Source organism: Motacilla alba, chromosome 1, assembly GCF_015832195.1.
Source record: "Motacilla alba alba isolate MOTALB_02 chromosome 1, Motacilla_alba_V1.0_pri, whole genome shotgun sequence".
Lineage (NCBI taxonomy): Eukaryota > Metazoa > Chordata > Aves > Passeriformes > Motacillidae > Motacilla > Motacilla alba.
Window position 1 is genome coordinate 4,174,374 of NC_052016.1, and position 22,866 is coordinate 4,197,239.

At 43.2% G+C, this 22,866-nt stretch overlaps 1 protein-coding gene across 1 annotated transcript in view; it reads left to right on the forward strand.

Moving 5' to 3' along the window:
- Window positions 1-21,588, forward strand: part of HLCS (holocarboxylase synthetase) — a 121,669-nt gene extending 100,081 nt beyond the window's left edge. The window contains exons 7-11 of the mRNA XM_038125252.1: window positions 4,406-4,473; window positions 5,557-5,717; window positions 10,146-10,260; window positions 13,557-13,770; window positions 15,605-21,588. Coding sequence (XP_037981180.1) covers window positions 4,406-4,473; window positions 5,557-5,717; window positions 10,146-10,260; window positions 13,557-13,770; window positions 15,605-15,773 — 727 coding nt within the window. The 3' untranslated portion in view covers window positions 15,774-21,588. The remainder of the gene's footprint in view (window positions 1-4,405; window positions 4,474-5,556; window positions 5,718-10,145; window positions 10,261-13,556; window positions 13,771-15,604) is intronic.
- Window positions 21,589-22,866: the final 1,278 nt, after the last annotated feature.

A 22,866-nucleotide genomic window follows, 5' to 3' on the forward strand; every position in this document is an offset into this window, starting at 1 on the left:
TTTCCCAATATCTAATTCAAACCTGTTCTCATTCATGGTGTCTTCTCCTCTAACTGTGGCCCACCAACCTAAATTATTCTGCAATTCATTGATTTCACTAAAATTTAAAGGGTTTTGGGGTTGTGTTGCTTTTATAATACTCTCTGAGCAACCTCTTTGAGAGTGAGATTTTCAGGCAAAGGAACTTGAAGGGAAGGGACAAATCTGCCCATAACTCTTGTGCCCAGGTATTTTAACATCTGGAATGCACTGCTGGCTGTGGTAATGCCTCTGCAATACTGTAACACAGCAGGATGCTTTAATGGGAGTTTCAACCTTAAACCCACAACATCAATGAAATTTATAGTTGTTAACATTAGTCAAACGTGGTTTCGGGGGTTTCGGTTCCCATTTTATGTTCATGTAGGATGTAAAAGTCCTCCTTACACTTGGAATTTCTATAAAATAATTAAATATTGTTTATTACTCTTGTCAGTGCTCTTAGTATGCTCTACAGGGTGGGGAGGAGGGTATTTGTATAAAAACTGTGCTAGAACCTCTCACTATTTCAACTGAATGCCAAAAGTGCCTTGCTCACATTTTGGAAAGTACCACAAAAATGTTCAAAAAAAGAGAAAAGTTTACATAAAATTCCCGTATCATCTTCTGTGATCATATAGATGTCATCTGATATCCTTCCTGATGGGTAAATTTATTTTCATGTTCCCATAATCTTATATCTCATTCTGGTTTTTGGAATTAATACCCAGAGCATGATGGTTAAAGAGCACAAAAAGAAAAAAAAAAAAAAAAGAAATGATAATTTCTTGAAGGAAAAGATTTCAGAGGAGAAAATGTGGCGAGCACTGTGATTAAGCCACTCTGCAGAAAAATGAAATTGTTAAGTCTGCAACTGATTAAGTTGAAAGAGAAGAAGGGAAGTCAATATGTAAAAAAGTGCACGCACAGTTAATCTTTCTGGTAAGGAAAATCCAAGTTATTTCTCCCAGAGAAGAAAAAAAACCCACCAAACTAACAAGCACACACCATGTACAGAGCTCTGAAGCTGGGGGAAGGCAGGCAGGAGGCTGTGTGGAGAATTTTATTATCACTGCCTTCATGTTAATTCCAGCGCAATCTCAGGAAGTAGTAAAAAAACATCAATCTGTGTGTCTCTTGGTGTATCAGCCTGGGAATTAACAACTTCCCCATGTTGTGTCCTTTAAAGAATTTCTTTGTGACCCTTGGAAGTGCAGCCTCAGTCTCTCCATGTAATAAGTTGTTACCTGCTGCCAAGTCTCCAAGAGCTGCATCATCTGTTCTCCTAATTGTATCTCTTTGGTGCAGAAGCCTGTGTTTTGCATTCCTAATTAGCTTTTTTCCTGCTCTGTTTATTTTCCTCCCCTCATGGCAGCACATGATTTATTTTTTTTTCCATTATTTAAAAACAGATACATGAATGGAGAAGCAGCAGAAATCTGTGTGTTTCAACAAAGCCTGTAATTTCCTCCTAACTGTGTGTCCAAGTTTAAATTGGATTTTTATGTTGCAAAAGCATGGACTTGGTGTTGTAATCAGGCTGCTCCCAGAAGACAGGGATGAAACCTGCTGAGCTTTGGGGGATTTTCCCCCTAAGGGGCTGGAGTGCATCCAGGGAAGAGAAGGATCTGGAAAACAAATCCTGGGAGGAGCAGCTGAAGGAATGGGGGGGTCTCAGCCTGGAGAAAAGGAGACTCGGGGAGCTCGTTGCAGGAGGGGCAGTGAGGGAGGGTTGGTGAAAGTGAAAGGAGGAGAGGAAATGGCCTCAAATGGCACCAGGGGAACCTCAGGTTGAAGATTGGCAAAGAAAATTTCCCTGGCAGAGTGGTCAGGCCTTGGGATGAGCTGCCCAGGGAGGTTTGGAGTCCCTGTCTGTGGGAGTGTTCAGGAGGAGTCTGGATGTGGCCCTTGGGGACAGGATTGGGGTGATGCTGCTGGGGCTGGATGGGACTGGATGGCTCTTCCAGCCTTGATGGTTCTGGGAATTTAGGGTCAAGAGCTAATATTTACTGCTAAAGGTGCTAGATGGGTGGGCCTGGTCTCAACATGTGATCCACAGTGTCCAGAGGAGACAACTCCCAGGCTGTGTTTCATGGAAGGTGACTGGCAAAGAGATTTTCTGGCTCTTGGCCTTTGGTGACATCTCCATGACTCAGGAATAATGTGGGAAAACACTGTGGGGCCTGGTCCAGCTCTTGCTGGTTTGTGTGTCCCTACCCATGGCAGGGGGTGAAACTGGATCACAGAATCACAGAATTTCTAGGTTGGAAGAGACCTTTAAGATCATCGAGTCCAACCCATGTTCTAACACCTCAACTAGATCATGGCACCAAGTGCCACATCCAGTCTTTTTTTAAACATATCCAGGGATGGGGACTCCACCACCTCCCTGGGCAGATGATTCCAGTATTTGACCACTCTTTCTGTGAACTGGATGATCTTTAAGGTCCCTTCCAACCCAAACCATTCCAGGATTCTGTGATCTGTAATTAGCAAAGGCATTTGTGATCCAGACTGTGCTTGGGCTTTCCAATAACGTCATCATCATGAGAGTAGAATCACAGAATTCACAGAATCACTGGGTTGGAAGACACCTTAAATATCACTGAGTCCCACCCAGCCCCAATACCTCAACTCAACCCTGGCACCCAGTGCCACATCCAGGCTTTGTTAAACACACCCAGGGATGGTGACTCCACCACCTCCCCGGGCAGCCATTCCAGAACTTTATCACCCTTTCCATACAAAACATTTTTCTGACATCCAACCTGAATTGAGTCAGGCATTTGAAAGATACTCTGAAATCTTTTTTTTGGTGCTGCCACAGCCCCAGGCGTTGCTGATGTCCCATTTATCAGCGTGTGGAGCAGAGCAGGAGCAGTGGATGGTTCCTTGGTTCCTCATCTCAGCACAAAGCCATTGTGTGTCTGTGGGACACTCACAGCTCCTCCTTGCTGTTCCTGCCCTTCCTCAGTTGCAGAGCTAGAAATAGCCTTGAAATTCAGGGGAAAATTGTTGGTTTCCTCAGCTTTTACATAGATGGGGCAACTGAGAGGTGTTTTAAAAGATTTTATTCTATTCTGAGTCTCGATGAATAGGGACAAACAAGAGATGTAAAGCTCAACACCATTCCATCAGAAGCCAAACTGTTTCTTAATTACAATACTTTATAAATGTTATTCAGCTTAATAACTTTTACCACACTATACTACTATTACTTCTAACACCAATCATATATATTTTTCCTTACATAGCCTTACTACAATACGTCTTTCACAGTTCTAATTCTCTAAAATACCTAATCATTTTAACTAAACCATATTTTAAAACTTATTTACACCTTATCTCAGTATTTGCATACAAACATACAAGACTATATAAACTTTCTATCAAATTTCAGAAATTCCTTACTAATCCATTTCTCACAGGAAATCATTGTGAATGGTACTTTTTTCCTCTGATTTGGGCTGCCCTTACCCTGAGACAACATTGCTTTTATAGGAATGAACAACATCGTGTTTGTGCCTGTGGGAGAAGCAGATTTGTGGGCTAGACATCCCTTTTTGGGCTTACCTCACAGGCAACATCTTGAATATGTTTTATCTCTGAAATAACTCTTCCTGAAAATGTAAAATGGAGAAGGATCATGGTACAGTTCAGATCTGTATAAAAGTGGCTTGAACAAAGTTCTCACAGTAGGGTTTTTTCTTCTTTATTTTTTTTTATTTTATTTTAAGTGTAGCATTGACTCATTTGGTGGTGTTAAAGTGCACTTTCTACTTATCCCCAGAGGAAAGTTAGTATTCTTTTAAGTGAAACTATTTTAAAAGCAGAACACAAGCCTAAAATAAGCCAGTGTTCTCTAGAGCTCTCAGAAGGTGTAGATTTATTTACTGTAGTTAAATCATAATTAGTTCTCAGGGGATAGTGTATCTTTTAAACTGCTTTATTGCCACCATATTGGTTTTCTAAATAATCAGAAACTGCTGCTCTTATATTTTGTAGTATGAACAAAAATTCACTCTAAGTAGAAACAAATGTTTAGAATTGCTGGTTGTCACTTGCTGAAGATAGGGACACCAAAAAAATGAGCAATTGAGGGAGAAGTGAAGAAATACAAAACCTGGGTTATCAGAACTTCAGTGAACTATAGCTCTGACTTATTTCAGCCTAACAGATAAAATAATGTTTTACATTATCGTTTTTCAGCCAATCATTTTTTAATATTCTAATGGGTTTGGATCAGGACTAAATGTTAACTGAAAAAATGGTGGTGCAACGTTAACATAAAATATTACCTGATATTTAAGCCTTGATTTTCATGAATGTAGCTTAGTGTTGCAGCTGATAAGCATGTGGGGTTTTTGGTTTTTCCCCTAATTGGCAGGTTAATGTTCGAGTTGCCCGAGGAGATGGGTTTAATAGCAGTGGCTGTTCGACAAACACAAGGGAAAGGTGAGTAAATCTCCTTATTTTACTCATAAATGTGTATTAAATACACAAAATAGGACATTTTAAGCTGCATTATGAGCGTTTTTGATAATATAATCCATTGAATAAGGCTGTCCTCTTCTCCTCCCGCTGAAACTGTGGATTCAAACTGAAAACCCAAAAGTTAATAAGAGACCAAAGTAAACATTTTCAGGATGTTTGGTGGCTTTTGCAGAAATTATTTAATGGTCTCCTGGTTCCTGCCAAAAAAGTTTTGCCAGTCACAAAAGCTGCCATCACTACACTCAGTGTAACACAAGTCAGAGCTCCAGATGAAAACTGAAACTGGGTTAACTGGAACAGGACTGGGGCTTGACTTGCTCTGAGATTGAGTCTGAAGGACCTGCCTGAGCAGATAAATGTAAGCAAGTCATGTTTCCTGCCCAGAAAAATGCTGGCACTTCTTTGAAAGCCACATTTATTCTTCTGGAAGAGCAGAGTGTGTGGCCCAAGAAGCTTTTCCGAGCACAAATCTATGAAAAGATGATTCCCTGGTTTCAGTGCAGGGTGGTTCAGAGTTTGGGTGCACACAGAGCATTTTTAGAAATGCTTCTCCACTTGAACAAAGCAAGATCTTCTTCTGAAATGTGTCTGTTTGGAGAGAACAGGAAAATCATGGGAGCAAGGGATTTAGGACATGCTGGGAAATTGAGTAGCAGCTTGTACTTCAAAACCTCAAACAGAATTACAGAATGGCCTGAGTTGGAAAGGACCTTAAAGATCATCTTATTCCATCCCTTGCCACACTTTCCACAAAACCAGGTTGCCCAGAGCTCCATCCAACCTGGCCTTGAACGCTTACAGGGATGGGAATATTCCAGTTTTTTTTTTTGAAGAAAAGAAATCCATGTTTTTTGAAGAAAAAGCTTTGCAGTTTAACCCTTTTTCTTTCAAAATTAGTTTGGAAACTCCATTAAAGGAACTTTTGGTACATTCTTGTATGGATACCTTTGAATCTTTCTCTTTAGTTAGCTACATCTTTAGTTATCTTTTTTATAAATACTCTTTTCTTGAGTTGAAGTTCCCCTTTTTCCTCTCCCTGCCCAGGTCGTGGTGGAAACGTTTGGCTCAGTCCCGTGGGCTGTGCCCTGTCCACTCTGCACATCTCCATCCCTCTACATTCCAACCTGGGCCAGAGAATTCCTTTCATCCAGCACCTGGTGTCCTTGGCAGTGGTAGAGGCTGTCAGATCCATACCAGGATATGAGGTATGTCCTTCAAACTCATCTCACGATCCCTGCTTCCATTTCCATTACATTCAGATTTTAGCTGTGCCTTTTCTGTGTAGAATGGCTGAATGCATAATTCAGCTCTTCAGCACTAAGAAGAACCTAAATTTAACCTTCCTAATGTTTGATTATTGATATGTTTGGAGAAATCCAATATCCAGAGGAGGAATATGCTTTTACAGAGCTGATCAAATGCACTGCACTCATTTCACTCTTAATCTTATGAAACTTAAACCTCAATCCTCAGCAGTAAAGCAAAAGTCAATTTTGTTTGCCCAACAATGGAGCTGATTTGTTTTGATTTTGAAGGAGAATAAGGAGGAGGGAAAAATGAATAAAACTGACAAATCCTTTTCTGCTTTTTTGTTGGTGCTGTTTCAGTGGTCACTTTATCCCTTTTAAAGGATTTTCCAACCCTTGTTTAAGGTTGAAAACTGATTTCTAAAGCAAGAACTGAGGAGAATTGCTCTCAAGAGGGAATCAAGTGTCCTGTCATCAGTATTAAAATGAAGAACCAGTCTTCTTTATCACCTCATATATCTCCTTTTTAATGTTACCATTTCCTAATATTTGCTAACTATAAAACTTTGGTATTTTACAGAAGTAGTTAACTAAAGCATATGTTTCCTATATTACAGAAAATCAATGACTTATACACATTTACACATGAACTTTATTATAGTGGCACCCAGTAGCTTTGCTGGAGTTTAGGGTCTGTCAGCCTTTCTATTAAAACCTTCTAAATTCAGTGCTTCATAACCTGACTGGAAAAACAAAATGCTTCAGGCTAAAATTTGCAATATAAAATATTTGGCTGGAGTGGATAATTTGACTACTTAAAAACGAAGGGACAAGAGTGAGTTTTATAAAATATTTGTATGACTGGGGAAGGAGTTAATTTATGAATGGAGGTGGTTTTTCTCCTGTGTGCTTGCCCTGATGTACTGTGGCATTTTTAAATTTTTATTCCATTCAAGAGGAAAAAAGTGACTGAAGTTCCAAATTTTGATGTAAATAATGTGGATCAATAATGTGTGTACTGTACTGTGCATTTGGACAGTAAAGAGTTGCTGTGACCAGGACTGATCTGCTGAACCTGAGGGGACATCAGCCCTTGGCAGGGGGGCAAAACAGAGTTAAAGGTTCAGAATCAAATACGTTACAGCAAGAAAAATTTAAAAATTATCCAAAACCCAGTGCTTGAATTTCCCCTTTAGACTCAAGTCCTGCGAGGCTTTTCCTTATGTCCATGTCATGCCAACTGCAGCAGCCACAAACAATGGGATGATCTCGAGAGTGATGGAATCATGGAATGGGTTGGGTTGGAAAGGATCTGAAAGATCATTCCACCCCTACCATGGCAGGGACACCTTCCACTGTCCCAGGCTGCTCCAAGCCCCAGTGTCCAACCTGGCCTTGGGCTCTGCCAGGGATCCAGGGGCAGCCACAGCTGCTCTGGCAATTCCATCCCAGCCCCTGCCCACCCTCCCAGGGAAGGATATTTCTCCCAACATCCCACCTAAACCTGCAATTTTCCAGTGTGAAGCCATTCCCTGTGTCCTGTCCCTGCATGCCCTGGAAATTGTCTCTCTCCAGGTTTCCTGGGGCTCCTTCAGGCCCTGCAAGGCCACCCTGAGCTCAGCCCAAAGCTTCTCCTGTGCAGCTGAACAATGCCAGCTGTGCCAGCCTTTGCTGCCAGCAGAGCTGCTCCAGCCCTCTGCTCCTCCTGGAGCCTCCTCTGGGCTGGTTCCAAGAGGTCCACGTCTCAGTTTATCAGCCAGTCATGGTTTTTAGGGTGGCCACAATTACTGACTCTGCTGAACCAGCAGCAGCTAAACTATTTGTTGTGAGTCCTCCCAGAGCAGATCTGAGGGCTCAGTTGGAAGTTCCCTTGTCAGATATTAATGCTGAGGATGCAAATGGGCTTTAAATCAAGAGGATGCTTTGCTCTCCCATTCTGAGAACAGCAGAGTCTCTCTCTAGTGAGGGAAGACGAGAATTGCTCAATTTCCAGTGCATTTGGTGACATTTTGTGTGGTACTGGTGAACGCACTCCATGGCAAAGTCATGTGTGGCATTTGTATTTTCTGAAGAATCCCTTTGCCCAGGATTTTTCTCCTGGGAAGCTGAGAAGCCTCAGAGAAAAAGAAAACAATTTTTATCTCATTTGCTTCTCCTGTGTTTTGCTGATGTGCAATGTGTTTGGAGATTGTTTACTCACAGGTGATTGTTCCATTGGATTCTGCTGTGAGTTGTTTTCACTCTTTGGCCAATCAGGGCCAAGCTGTGTCAGGGCTCTGGAGAGTCACGAGTTTTCATTATTCTCTTTTCAGCCTTCTGTCTGTATCCTTTCTGTATTCTTTAGAATAGTTTAGTATAATATTCTTTAATATAATATAGTATCATAAAATAATAAACTAGCCTTCTGAGAACGTGGAGTCAGATTCATCATTCCTTCCTTCATTGGAGCACCCTGCAAATACAACAGTTATGAGAACACCCAGCTGCCTCAGTTGTTCTTGCTGCTTGTTGTCACTTCAGTCACAGAGCTACTGTCTGGTGTCTTACAGGTGTGTGTTTCCCCCTTTGGCAGCCCTTTTATCACTGACAGCACCATTTCAGTGTGTCATACCTCCCATGTCTCCAGAGCCCCCTCAAAACCTTCCCCCAGTGCAAGGAGCCAAGTTCTTTTCCATAACGAATAGGAGCTGGTGATACTTTCCCTCAGAATGCTTTGATAGCAAAATCAGGTAGTATTTCCTGTCAGTGGACGTGTCATGGACTCCTCCCTGGCCTTTAAATCTGTCAGGAAAGTAGACACGGACCCAGGTGCAGCTTTCACACATCCTGTAAAGGGATTTCATCCCCTACAATAGGAGGGAATGCGACTCTTGGAGGCCTGGAGCACCTCCCATAATTTGCCCCCGGGGATGCAGCAGTCATGGGCAGTGTTTCAAGCTGCAGGAAGCACATTTGCTTTCTTTTTGTGTTTAAGTAGCCAGTGCAAAGTTCAGCTCAGCCCTGTGGTTTCAACAAAAGTTGCTCTGTGGGGCTGGGACATTGTCACATCTCAGGCTGAGTTTCCAGCCCCGCAGTGCTGCCGAGAGGGGGAACAGCTTTGGGACATTTCTGAACCATTTATGTGGTTGGGAACTGGGATTTCTCCTGTCTGCTGAATTTCCTTTCTGAAATTCAGGATATCACTGTCTCTGGCTGCTACTGATTCCCTGTGAAGGCTGACCTAGAGCAGAGGCTGGACAGAGCTCAAGAATAAAGCAGGGATTTATTCAAAGGTCTCCACGGATCCACCTTGGGCAGCACAAGAGCCCAGCCAGGGCTGCACCCAAGATGAACCCAAATGGGCCCAAAATGCACCAGCGGGCACGGGGTCTCTCCCTTGGCTCAGCTCTGCTCCATTTGCACCTTGCAGTTCATTGTCCCGTTCCAGCTTTAGCCCAGGCACTCCCACCCTGCTTGTTTTTCTCTCTCCAGCCCACGCTGTTTGTGCTCCTGGGCTGAGATTTGGATCCTTTGTCCTTGGTGCCCAGCTGGAGCAGGAATTGTTTTGTGTCCCTGCTCTGTGCAGAGAGCTCAGCATCCCATAATGTGAAGCTCAGACCCACACACTAAAGCAGCACAGAATCTGAAACATAGAAAAGCTCAAACCTGAGGCATCAGTTCCTGCAAGGTTCCTCAGGCAGGGTTCCATTTTCTGTAGTATTTGTGGAGCACTTCAGTAGATTCTCATTATGAGGAGCAGTTGACAGCAGCACTTTGGGTGTGGCAAAGAGGTAGAGAAAATTCTCCTCCTCTGCTCTGCTCAGGTGATTCCCCACCTGCAGAGCTGCCCCAGCCCTGGGCCCAGCCCTGGGAGGAGCTGGAGCTGCTGCAGAGAGCCCAGACGAGGCTCCAGGATGAGCAGAGGGCTGGAGCAGCTCTGCTGGCAGCAAAGGCTGGCACAGCTGGCATTGTTCAGCTGCACAGGAGAAGCTTTGGGCTGAGCTCAGGGTGGCCTTGCAGGGCCTGGAGGAGCCCCAGGAAAGCTGGAGAGAGACAATTTCCAGAGCATGCAGGGACAGGACACAGGGAATGGCTTCCAACTGAAAAATTACAGGTTGAGGTGGGATGTTGGGAGAAATACCCTTCCCTGGGAGGATGGGCAGGGGCTGGGATGGAATTGCCAGAGCAGCTGGGGCTGCCCCTGGTTCCCTGGCAGAGCCCAAGTCCAGGTTGGACGCTGGGGCTTGGAGCAGCCTGGGACAGTGGAAGGTGTCCCTGCTATGGCAGTGGGGGCACTGGATGGGCTTTATGGTCCCTTCCAACCCAAACCATTCCATGATTCTTTACAGACTATGGAGTGATGAATGAGCCATAAATGTCTCTAAATGTCTGATTTTGTTTCTTTAGGACATTGAGCTGCGAGTTAAGTGGCCAAATGACATTTACTACAGTGATCTGATGAAGATTGGTGGAGTTCTGGTAAACTCAACACTCATTGAAACAACATTTCATATTCTCATTGGTAAATGTCTATTTTGAAGCTTTTCTGTGCTGCTTTTTTTTTTTTTTTGGAGGATTTTGTTATCAGTGTCTGTATCTGTAAAAATGGCAACGACGAGAACAAATAATGACAGCAGGCATAAGGAAATAAAGCACAACATGAACTCCAGAGGAAGCACAAAAAGTAAATGTTTTCATTCTTCTTAATAATTCCATATGCTTGACAAGTAAAACATAAATGCAAGCATCTGGATTGGTGTAGCTGAGTTCAAAGGAAGAGCGTTACATGGAAGAGGGAAATTGTCCTCCTTGATTTATTGCAAAACCAGTGGAATACACTGAAAACGCCATCCTTTTTTTCCAATTTATGGACTTTTTGGAACATGACAAATAGTTAAATGAGGAACATGCCTTTTAAATCAGAAGAAGAGCTCCATACGCAGAGTTATGTTTTTTAATTTTTTAATTATTGAGATGTTTTCATCATCTCTAGTCTGATTATCATCCTGCCATGTGATAAGGAAGCTTTTCCCTAAGCATCCCAGATCTGCTCAGAGACTTTCCAGACTCTGGTTCCAAAAGTAATTGTCTCTGCTGTGTCTAGAAAATTGAAAGAAATTTCCTTAGCAAGTCTAAAAGGGTAAAGAAAAAGATGATAATTGTTATTTGAATGTAGCACAAGTATCCTGCAAAGATGGAGTCATGGTGTTGTTGCTGTCAAAGTTCTGTGATTTTAGAGATACAAGCAAGAAAGAGTTGAAGAAGTCACCTCCTTCTGTGAAACAAGCCCAGACACGACATTTTCTGTTCAATTTTATTCCTTCATTTTGTCACTAATCGACTCGAACAGAATGGAAATTGCACGGAAACTTAAGAAATCTCTCTGTGCCCCTTCAACTATTTACAACTTCCATGTTTTCCTACAGCCTGGTTAACACAAGGAAAGCAGAAATGCATCCAAAAATAGTTCATTATGTCAGGTATCTCTTAAGCACTTCACAGATTTGGTTTGGACCTTTTGATTCTTACCCTAAACATCAAAAGATTCCAATTCAAACAGAGACTTTCTGTATCCCTTCTCTCTGATGTCCATCTGGTAGGTCTGAGGTATAGATAAATGCATATTTTCATCAGTCTGTTTTCACCTGGGAGCTTTTCATAATGAAACTTCCTTGCTCCATATGAATCCAAGGATCTTTTCCATCATTCCCATGCTGTGTTTCACTGGCAGTCCTAGAGGGGCTCATGACATTTAAGTTGTTGGATTAGTAGGAGTGATGGGATTCAGCTTCCCCAACAGGAAAGGTGTGTCAGATCCATCACCCCTTTTCCAAAGGATCCTTTCCTAGACAGAATCCCAGGATCCCTGAGGTTGGAAAAGCCCTCCCAGCCCATGGAGTCCCAGCTGTTCCCACCTTGTCCCCAGCCCAGAGCACTCAGTGCCACGTCCAGGCACTGAACTCACTCTTTCCATGGCATTCCTAAGAATCTCCCATAAATGAGGATAATGATGGAAATCAAGGATCATGTCTGTGGCTTCACTGCTCCAAGGAGGAGCTCAGGAGAGTAGGATCAAAGACAAACCTGCATTTTCACTGCTCAAGCCCTGCAGGTGACACGCTTCACGCTGAGACTTTTAAACACAGTTAAAACAAACAAAAAAAAAAACAACAACAACGACAAAACCTTTTTTTTTTCCAATCTGGAATTTAAAATTTAAGAACTTCACGGTGTTGGGACTCCTGGAGGAGGAGTTCTGAGAAGAATATTCACCATTAATGTGAGGGCCAGACTCGGAGCAGGCGGAGGAGCCAAGCACCAGTGGAATGCAGGGGACAGCCAGCGAGCGTGACCGGCGAACGCTCCTCTGCCTCTGCTCAGGCACGTCCAGGTCCTCATGGATCCACCACTGGAACATCCATCAGCCACATCAGCACTGCAGGGGCACTGCTGAATGCTCTCTTCTCTCCTGGACACTGCAGAGGTGCCCCCAGAGCCCTGAGCACCTCGTGGTTTTTCAATTTCCTGGCTGCCTTTTCCCCTTTGTTCATTCCCAGGTGCTGGGGCTTCAGCTCAGCTCCTCGTCCCAGGGTGGCTGTTGTGTCCCACTTTTTGGATTGCTGAGCAGTGATGCTGAGGCTGCTGATGGTCCCCAAGACCCTGTGACCCCCTCAGTGGCCACGGTGTCTCTGTTCCCTCACCCTGGAGTGCAGATGGCCGAGTTGGGATTTGCTGGCACAGCTCTTTGCATTTTCCAGTTCATTTTCCTTTATCTCTTTCCAGTAACCCATTTCAGCTCGTTTCCACAGTACTGGTGTGTTGGGATCACCGTGCCTTGTTTGTGTGCATTCCCTGACTTGTTAAAAATCAAAAACTCCTTTTCACTGGAGGGATCCTTCTCCTCAATGTTGACACAAATTCTGAATTATTAACAGCAAATTTACAAATCAAGACATCTGCACCTCCGTGCAGATGGAGCTGCATCATGTCCAAACCTGATTGACAGACAGGGAGTTTTATCCCAAATGTCTGAGGAAAGAAAAAAAAAAACAACCCCAAATTATTAGGAGAAAAAAATAAACAGGTAATACAATATACTTCTTTACATCCCTCGAAGCCTGTTTCAGCAGGCTGCAGAAGAGGCCCCAAGAGCCATATTTAAACAAGGGAGGCATTCTGCCAACTCAGAATTTGGGAATTCCAGCTGGAGAAATCTCAGCGAGAGGCTCGAGCCTTCTAAAGGATATGCTGTGGTGAGATAGATTAGGCAAACTGGAGTCTTACAAAGTTAAAATCAAATCTTCTGGGCTTTCCTGAGCAAGCCAAACAAGGCTTATCAGCTGAGTGAAGAGTCTGGGTTTTTGGGAAGGGCACTCAGCTCCCTGCAGGAAGCAGAGAGGTCTCTGAGCTGAATTTTAGACTGGGAGATAAAACTCCATCTTAGGGTAGGGTCAGTTTTTCTCTGAGTGGGCTGAGGACCTTCCAGGGAGTACAAGAATGTCTCACATGGATGGTTTTGGAAGCAAGGTGCAGTTTATCCTCTCCCAGCCCTCGCTGGTGGGATGGGGTGTGGTTGGAAGGCTGTGCTGGATTTGCCTCTGTAACTCCGAGGAGGCATTTTGAGGGCAAGGAGCAAAATCTGAGCTGAGAATTGTAATTACAGGAGAAAGAAGATCCAAAAGTGTGAGAGGCTGAATGAAACCAGCTCTGGGAGCCACCCTTGGGGATAATTGTAGGGAGCAGATGAATTAAGTGCTGGCTGTGGTGGTAACAAAGAGTTTGTCTCTTTGATTGTGTCCTTCTCTTTGTCTTCTGCAGGCTTTGGGTTTAATGTGAATAACAGCAACCCCACCATCTGCATCAATGACCTCATTGCAAAGTTTAACAGGGAAGAGGGGACAGAGCTGAAGCCTCTGAGTGCAGACTGTCTCATTGCAAGGACTGTGACTGTGCTGGAGAGGCTCATTGAGGTTTTCCAGGAGAAGGGGCCCAATGGAGTTCTTCCCCAGTACTACAAGTATTGGGTACACAGGTGAGAATTGCCAAACTTTCTTTTAATAAAATGGGTGGAAGAACTCATGGATATTTTTATTTTTCCACAAAATTCCCTTCAATATGAGTGAATAATTTAAAATACACTCCCAAGTAGGATGCACATTTTTAAGGGAGAATTGAAGTAGCACCTAATAAATCAGTGACTAGCTTGAGTTAAAGAATGCTTCCAGGTATTTTACATGCATCATCTCCAAACAAAGGCAATTTGGAATGATTTGGTTTGAGATGGATGAAGCTGCTGTACTTTTAGGAGGAAAGAACAATAGATTGTTTGGATTAACTCCAACTCTATCCATTCCGCAAAAGGAAATTAAAGCAGGCAGAAAATACTGCTGAAAGTCATTCTGTGTAAAGAGCCAGTGAGGTGGGAAATGAAATATTCTGTTAGAGGGTGAAGCCTTTCCTGTGAGGGTGGTGAGGCCCTGGCACAGAGAAACCCTGGCTGCCCCATCCCTGGAGTGCTCACAGCCAGGTTGGACAGGGCTTGGAGCAGCCTGGGACAGTGGAAGGTGTCAGGGTTGGAGTAGAATGATCTTTAAAGTCCTTTCCAATCCAAACCATTCCATGATCCTTTAAATGGTTCTGATGAGTCCTCTGAGGTGATTTTGGTGCCTTGGAGTGGCTCTCTAGAACAGAGGCTAGACAAGATTAAGAGAGTAAGAGCAGGTATTTGTTAAAGGCCTCCACAGACACCCCTTGGGCACTCAGAAGCCTCCCAGAGGCCTCACCCAAGCTGGACAATGGTCACCAGTGTTTCACACAATTATCAGTTTGGTCCATTTACATGTCAGGGGTTCATCCTCCAGTGACAGCTTCAGGTAATGAAGTCATTAACCCCCAGTTTGCTCCCTCCCAAGTCACTTTTGTTTATATTTTCAGGGCCTGAGGCTGTAGGGTGTTCTAGGGTCTCAGGCCTAGAGGGATTGTTTTGTCTGACCAAAATGTGAAGACACTTAGTTACACACACGTAACAAACATTTTATGAGGAGTTTAGAGTTATGCACTAATGCAGTACAGGATTGGAAAAACAGAAAAGATAAAATCTTAAGGCATCAGTTTTAACTGCTCAGTGTGCATGAACTGCTGCCTTGGTTTGAAAAGCCAGGTGTCTGCTAAGGAAGGCAGGAGCCTCCCTCAAAATGGAGAATGTAACCCCCCTCCCTCCAAATTATTATTAATTTGAAATTAAGGGGCTCTCAGGCAAAGATGTGGTATAGGAACAACAGTTCTTTATTAGGGAAAAAATTAGAAGAAAATACAGATGCAGTAATACTAAACAACACTGCCAGAGTCAGAACAGGCCCTGACCCCCTGTGGGTCAGGGTGGTGGCAGCAGTGCCATTCCATGGTGGCTCAGCCCTCCTGCAGTGCCAGCTGTGCTTCTGCTGGAGCAGGGATCCTGCACAAGGCTGGAGTTTTCCTCTGCAGCTCCAGGGCTGCTGGAGATGGGCCTGCTCTCCCTCTGGGAATGCAGGGCAGGAGAAAGCTGCTCCTCTGGGAATGCAGGGGGCAAAGGCTGCTGTGCTGTTCCAGGGTCAGATTGGATCCAGGTGGGAATGCTTGGCTCCTGCCCTGGGCAGAGCATCTCCCCATGGGATGATGGAATTTTCTCAGCCATGCAGGGACACTCAGTGGCCATGGACAGCAGAGATCTCCTGGAGGGAGGATTGGCTGTGGGAGAGATAAAGAAAAATCTGCCCCATGAACAGCAGAGAGCTGCCCCAGCTCTGACAGATGGAGATAGAACACACACCCCCAGCCCCATCCTGCACGTGCAGCCCGGGGCAGAGCTGACAGGGTCTCTGTTGCAGCGGGAAGCGCGTGCGGCTCCGCAGCGAGGACGGCCCCCTGGCCTGGATCGTGGGCATCGATGACTATGGATACCTCCAGGTGCACCAGGAGGGCGAGGGCGTGGAGTCTGTGCACCCTGATGGCAACTCCTTTGACATGCTGAGGAACCTCATCGTCCCCAAGCACTGACAGGAGCTCTGTAGTACTGGGCACTGTCGCCTCAGCCTGCCCAAGGTGGGAAGGGGAACTGAAAGTTTGATTTTTCCTTCTGATTTTCTGCTTTGTGTTTGCCGTGGGTAACGTCAGCAGCTGAGAAGAGGGGGTGATCTCACAGCTGAAGGCATTTATTCTTCTCATTAACTTTCAAACACACCTCTGCTGCCATTCTTTGTAAGGATCTGTTCTTTGCAAGGAGTCTGATGGCCAAGGGATATTTGTGGTGAACAGAACTTTCTCTTCATTTACACTCTGTACTGGAGAGACTGAAGTGGCTCAACATTTCCTTTTTTTTTTTTTTTTTATGTTTCTGTGTGATTTAGCACAGTGCAGGACAATATTTACTTTTTTACTTTTTTTTTTTTTTTTAAACTAAATTCTGTTTTTCTATGTTGTCTGCACTAAAACCAGCTGGAACATCACATGTTCCTGAACTGCTGGGATCACCACTGTGCTTAATTCCAGGTCAGAGTGAAGATCCTGATTTGGTTCTTCTCTGTGTAGACCTCTACAATAATTTACCAACCTGTGCTTTGATCTCAGGTCTGCAACTCTTAATGGCTGCCTTGAGTTCTTGGGAGAGTATTCCATCAGCACCTAGGAACTGTACTGGGTTATCCAAGTGATTTGCACTCTGCTCTCCTCAGTCAGTTGGATCTGAGTAAATCATCTCATCTGTCCTTTAAATCATGGTTTTCCAAGGGACTTCAGGAAGAAAAACGCACTGGAGCAGTGTCACACCCAGGTTATTGCAGAATCCCATCTCAGGGGATGGAACCTGTAATTAATTTAGAATTTAATGGTAATTTTATCATTATCTCAATGAAGTTACATGAATAAATAAAGGGAATAAATCAAATTCCCTGCTGCAAACAACTGCTGCAGTGAGAAAGAGAAATCACACCATTCCTCCAGGTCCAAATTCTCTTCCATAGCCCTTTTGTCACCCCCTTTCCCAAGCCAATGTCTGGTTTTGCTGCTGAGCACTAAAACCAAGAGCTTTAACACCTGCTGACCTGAAAGCAGCTCATTTTTGGGGCTGCCTGCACATTTCCAGGTGGGGGGAGCAGCCTGGGAATACCCCTGGAGCAGCCAAGTGGGAGCTTGGTGGGGTTTTCTCCCAAGGAGACTTGGCCACCACAGCTCCCCAAACAATTCTGTGCCAGCCAGGCTTGGCCCAGGTGGGATGTGGCCACCTTAATTTCTTTTTTTTCATGGTGGATCAGCCAGATTGGTTTCCAGAAAGGAAACTACTGTTTTCTGGCCAGAAATGGGGTTTTTAGGTTAAAGTTCACCTCATAAACAATCCAAACATTTTAGATTGTTTCAGCTCCAAAGCCAAGAAGTCTTAAAACAGGGAAACTTGTCTGTAATGGTAATTTTGACCAATCCTCACGTATTAGGGTTTGGGTGGTTTGGCAGCAAGAGTAGAAATTAAATTGTCCCTGTTAAATTTAGGATTTTATGCTCCATCTCACAGAAGATTTGTCCTGATTGTCCAAACCCTGCTGGGATTTTTCTTTCCCCCGTTATCCAAACCACGTGAGGCTGCGCACCAGCATCTCCTAGAACTGCACACACACACACAGCTGTTAATTGCCATAATTAAAATGATGCACCACGTTTGGCTTTCCCCCGCCCAATGCTTTCAGAACTGCTTTGGGCTGAGAAGGTTTGGCAGCTGCCTTTGATATCAGAATTCAATATGAATGCATGTTGGAATCAACTGAGACTCGACTCTGGCTTAATAAAGCTTCAATAAAAGGAAGAAACCATATATTTACATATAGATCTATCAAAAATGGGTGTGCACATGCCCACATACATCTTCCTGCTGCATCCTCATTTATTTTCTGCCTTTTCCTTCACGAGCAAACTGCAGCAAAGCAGAGCTCCGGTGCTGCTTTTCCAACCACAGAGCTTTACAAAACTTCACCTTAAGCCAGAATTTGTAGCTAAAACTGTCTCAGCTTTAGGATTTGCCTGTTAGGGAGCACCTTTTGGGTTTTGTTTGTGTTCCACACAGACTGGGAAGTGCCTGGAGGGATTGCACAACCAGGTCATGCCTCAGGCTGGGGCTTGAGTTGCTTCCGTAAAACTTCTCTTAAAACTTCCTTCTCCCTTCACTGGGGACAAAAAAAGTATGGGGAAAAGGAGAAAACATGGGAATTTTGGAAGGGCAGAATGAGTTTGTAAATCTTCAGTGGCCGAGCAGCACCAGAGGGATTTTTTAGCATTTTTTAAATGCTGCAACATTTCCTGGTTGCTCTTGGTCCTTTTGTAGCTGCCTTAGTGATGAGCTGGTTCTGTTCTCATTGAAATTGTCAGGTTAGTCCCAAAATTTTTGCAGTGGGAAGGAATTTGGAGTGGAATTTCCTTGCCACAAGGGTGATCTGCCCAACTCTGGATGTGCCAGAGCACAGGGAGTGCTGTGGGAGCCACTTGGCCATTTCAGTGGCCTCTTCTGGTGTCTCCTGGATTTGGATGGAGAATTTGTTGCTTTCCCTGGGGAAGAACCAAAGACAAGGAGAATTCCCATGGGACAAGGAGCAGCTGGATAAAGTCCCTGGAGAAGTCCCTGACTCTCTGTCAGGTAGAGTCTGGCTCTTCCTCTGCCCACCGTGGCACGCCCAGAAAGCCACAACATTTCTGCAGGAAAATCCTTGTTTTTCTTGTTCCCCGTGTGTGACAGACAAATGTGGTGTGGGGTGTCCCTGGATGTGGGGCTGGAGAGATCCAGCCAGCTCCAGGCCCAGGAATAATGCTCTGAAAATGTTTCATTTCGTTCAGCTGTCTGGATTAGTAAAACACCTCTTCCATTGTGAGGCTGAGGTCATATCTTAAACTATTTTCTTGATGAAGTGCTTTCAAAAAACCCATTTATTACCATGTCCCTATTTCTACTTTTTTTTTTTTTTTTTCCCTGCTGGGGTCTGGTAGAACATTTCTCATGGTGAAAACATTTGTGGGGGTTGTTTATTGATAGGAAAACTTCTGGGTGTGTTGGCACGTGTGTGAGTCCAGGGTGGGTCGTGCCCAGTCAGCAACAAAGCTGCTTCCAAAGGTTTGAAAAAGTAATAATGTACTTCACATTTCAGAGTCCAGGCAGCACATCCTGCTTCTAGTAAAGCTTTTATAAGACTTCAGAGCTTTTTTTTTTTTTTTTTTTAATATATCAAACAAATCAAGGGCTATTACCTGGAAATAATATTAAAGCATTTAATTCCTTATGCTGCTGCTTCACTGTGCAAAAATTCGTTTCTTTGCTTTCTCTGATTCAGCTGCATCAGCAGCCTGAAAAAAAAATTTACTTTTTGCAACTACAATCAAAATATCTGTCATGGGAAAGATTTCTGCTGGTTCCTGGGGGTAGCTGGTTTGATAAAAAACATTTGCATGGCTAAGTGGTGGTGGGGATGCATTGCCTTGATCAGACACCAAAGAAATTAAATCTGGGCCCAGGAAAGGGCAGAGGTCAAAAAATGATGGAGAAAAAAGAACTGCAGGGAAGAGTTGTCATGTGTTGAGTGTCTCATTAGTGATTCTGTGTTATTTGCATTTTCCAAGTGTCTTCATTTAAAATGCAACGTGGCAAAAATACAATAAATTTTAAAAACTCTCTGTGTGTTTTATAGTACATTAATTGTCAATATAGAACGTGTCACAGTTGAAATAAATTTTCAAATATGCACCATTCTCCTTTGTGAAATACTTTGGTTTGTATTTAAAAAAAAAAAAAAAGAGAAATTCAACTCAGTTTTCCTTTGGCTACAGGATTTTATTAACATTTTAACGGTTTTGTTTTACATAATAAATAAGCAAAAATGCTTTACATTTTTAGGGAATACATATATAATTCTGAGCATGAATAGGTTGGTTGGGTTGCGTGCTTCTTCACCTACACTTGCCAAATAGCTTTTATCTGCATCATATTAAAAAAAAAAAAAAGCAAAATCTAACTTTCAGGAAAGAACTGGAATAACAACATTTCATCTGTGGCATTTTTGAAGTGTGACTGAAATGCTGGAAAAAAAGGAATTTATGTCCTGTCTTGAGATTTCTGGAGAAATTCTGGCAGATTTCCCATTCATTGGCACTTTCAGTGATGAATTCCCCAATTTTGCACCTGTTGTGCTGAATTTCCTTAAATTACCTTTTACAAATCCCAGGCACAGAGAGCTGGGGACAGATCTGGGCCTTTATCACTTTGTTTTATTTCCATTGCACGGCTTCCAAAATTTGAAGACCTCACTGTGGGATTCACTTTTCCAGCTTTACCTGGGCCTGGTGGAAGATTCCCTGACTGGCAGGGGGTTGGAATGAGATCTTTAAAGTCCCTCCCAACCCAAATGTTCTGTGATTTTGGTAAATTATTCCCTCTTTCACTCTCTTTCTCCCATTTTCCATGATTTTCTTGCCAGGTCTGAACTCCCCCAAGAGTTAAAATCTTGTGAAGTCTCACTACAAAGGTGTGGATCAAATACTAAAGAGAAATGAGGTTATGTTTCATAATATATTTCAATTCACGTTCCCCTTCAGTGCCATAATTTTTTTTCATTATTAAAAACATTTTTCATTATTAAAGCACTGCCACTGTGATGGCAGTGCCCTGTTCTGCACTATGATTTTGCTGAGAACATCTGTAATTTAACTGACCAAAAAAATCCTATTTTTCTCCCAATGTAATTTACTCCCAGATGGGAACACGGAATTGCTGTTTAAATCTTGGAGAGTGGCAGGGAAAAAAAAAATCCTTCCCACATTTGCTTTTGCCATCTTTTCTGCACTTTCCCCTGCGTTATCAGCTGTGAGTTCTTAATTGGTTCATTATTGCCTCACAGGGAAATTTCCTGTGCCTGGGCATCACCTCCCCTAAAACACCTGGGGGAGAATGATGGAACACCTCCTCTGCTCAGGCTGCTGGAATAAAGCCTGGAAGTGGGGATAACAAGGTGGAAAAATATCGAGCTGAAAAATATCAATGGTGTTTTTCTCAAGCAAAACCCAATTTTTGTGTTTTTATAGCAAGCAGCACTTCCAGGAACACCCAAATGCAGCGGTGCCACTAATGAGGGAGAAAGTGCAGCAGGAGAGGTTGGGCATCAGGTTTCTTTTTAATGATGCCAGCCATGCCAGTGGCTCCTTTGTGGGGCATGGATTTAATTTAATTGAATAAAATTAACCCAGGAGTCTCAGCATAATTATCTTTTCAGGAGCTGGGGTCGTTTATGAGGAGCAGGGGCTGGGAGGGCTCTGAACCAACTGGGAAAGCAACTGGTGTCTCCTGCCTTTGATTTACGGGGTCAGCATGATTATAATCCACATTTGCAGCTTTTCTGGAGACTTGCCAGCTTCTCCAGCATTGAACAAACTGAGGTTACACAGGGAGTGACTGTGCTGGCTTGGTTCTGTTTTGGGCTTTTTTTGTAATCACTGATTTGGCTTTTTTGGTTCTGTTTAGCACAAAATGTATTTTTCATGCAACTGAAAGCAAAACTGAGAGTGTTCAAGTTCATTTTCAAGTGAATATTAATTTGATAATAAAGCTTTCTCTGTTAACCTTTCATAGGAAGCAATGAAAAAAATACTGAAAATTGTTTTCAAGCCTTTGCTTTTAAAGTATTTTTGTGTACTCATAGCAATAAATATGCATACACAGAAGGAAATAACTTTATTACTGTATGCTAATGGAAAATTCCCTGCCCATTTCAGGGACTTGGAACTGGATGAGCTTTAAGGTCCCTCCCAACCCAGACCATTCTGGGATGAATTATTGCTGCATAGAAAACATAGAATTTTTAGGACTGAGTATTGCATTATGATTTTTCTGATAAGGTGCAATCCATGAGCAAGTGTTTTTCCCACACTAACCAGGGAAGAATTTTCTTCAAAGAATTATGGGATGCTTTGGGTTGGAAGGAGCCTTAAAGCTCATTCAGGGAACCTTCCACCATCCCAAGGTGCTCAGGATTTTTCAGTGAAGTTCTTTTCAGAGTCTGATGAGAGAAAGTTTGAAAAATTCTGAATTAAGCTTGAATTGGGGTAAGAAATGGAGCTGAGTGAGATCTGGAGCCACATTTATTGTTTAAGGAGCCTTTTGTTGTTTTATCCACTCTCAAAGTTTGGGAAATGGTTGAAAACCACCGTGGGCTGAGTGTTGTCAGTTAAACTCCCACAGATCCATCTTCTGCAAAGAATTAAAAATAAAGGGGTGAAAATCTCTTCCTGGCTGGCTGGGCCAAATGTGAGTGTTTCAAATGTGCTGTTTGGGATTTGTGAAGTGCTCCAACCAGGGAATTCCAGCCCTACCTTTGTGCTGACAACAGGATTTATGCTGGAGGAAGTTCAGCGTGTTAAGAGCTGGAATTTTCAAAGCTCACAATTCTACTGGTAAGTTCAAAATAAGGCAGAAATGTTCATTATTCTCTTGACTATAAAGAAAACATTTCTGCTGCTGTTATTAAGATGTATTTGTGACTGGCTGGGTTGAAAATCTGCACAGGCTTCCCCCAGAATACTCAAGGAAACGCAGGATTTAGGAGTTTCCTTTTCTTATTTGTGGGGAATTAGTTCCTGCTCCATAATCTGTCCCAATTTGCCATGACAAGACCTGTAACCCTGTAATACCTATCTTTGTACCTATTAATTTGTCATATTGTCCCTTGTCAAGATAAATGGTGGTGGCAACAATCTCAGAACACTGAAATCTGTGTTAAATAAATCAAATGTAGGGTTGATTTATTTAGTTTTAAAACTTTTTGGTAATTAATAAATAAGCTTTTTCCCCTGTTTGGGTAGGACAGCTGTGTTGTGGTTGCTCAAAATCACCACTCTCTCAACAAAGTCCATGTGTCAGGGGGTTGGGTGGAGAGTTGATGCAAGGTTTCACACAATTTGTCAAAAGAACTCCTAAACTAGAATGCATATTTTATGATAATGATTAAAAAAAATAATTTGAGTTTATTTTAAGGAGGGGTCAAGGAAAAAAAAATGTTCTTCATATAAACCTCTGCATATAACACCTCTCGTTTCCTTCTGCTGCACACTATAAAATAACAAAAATAAG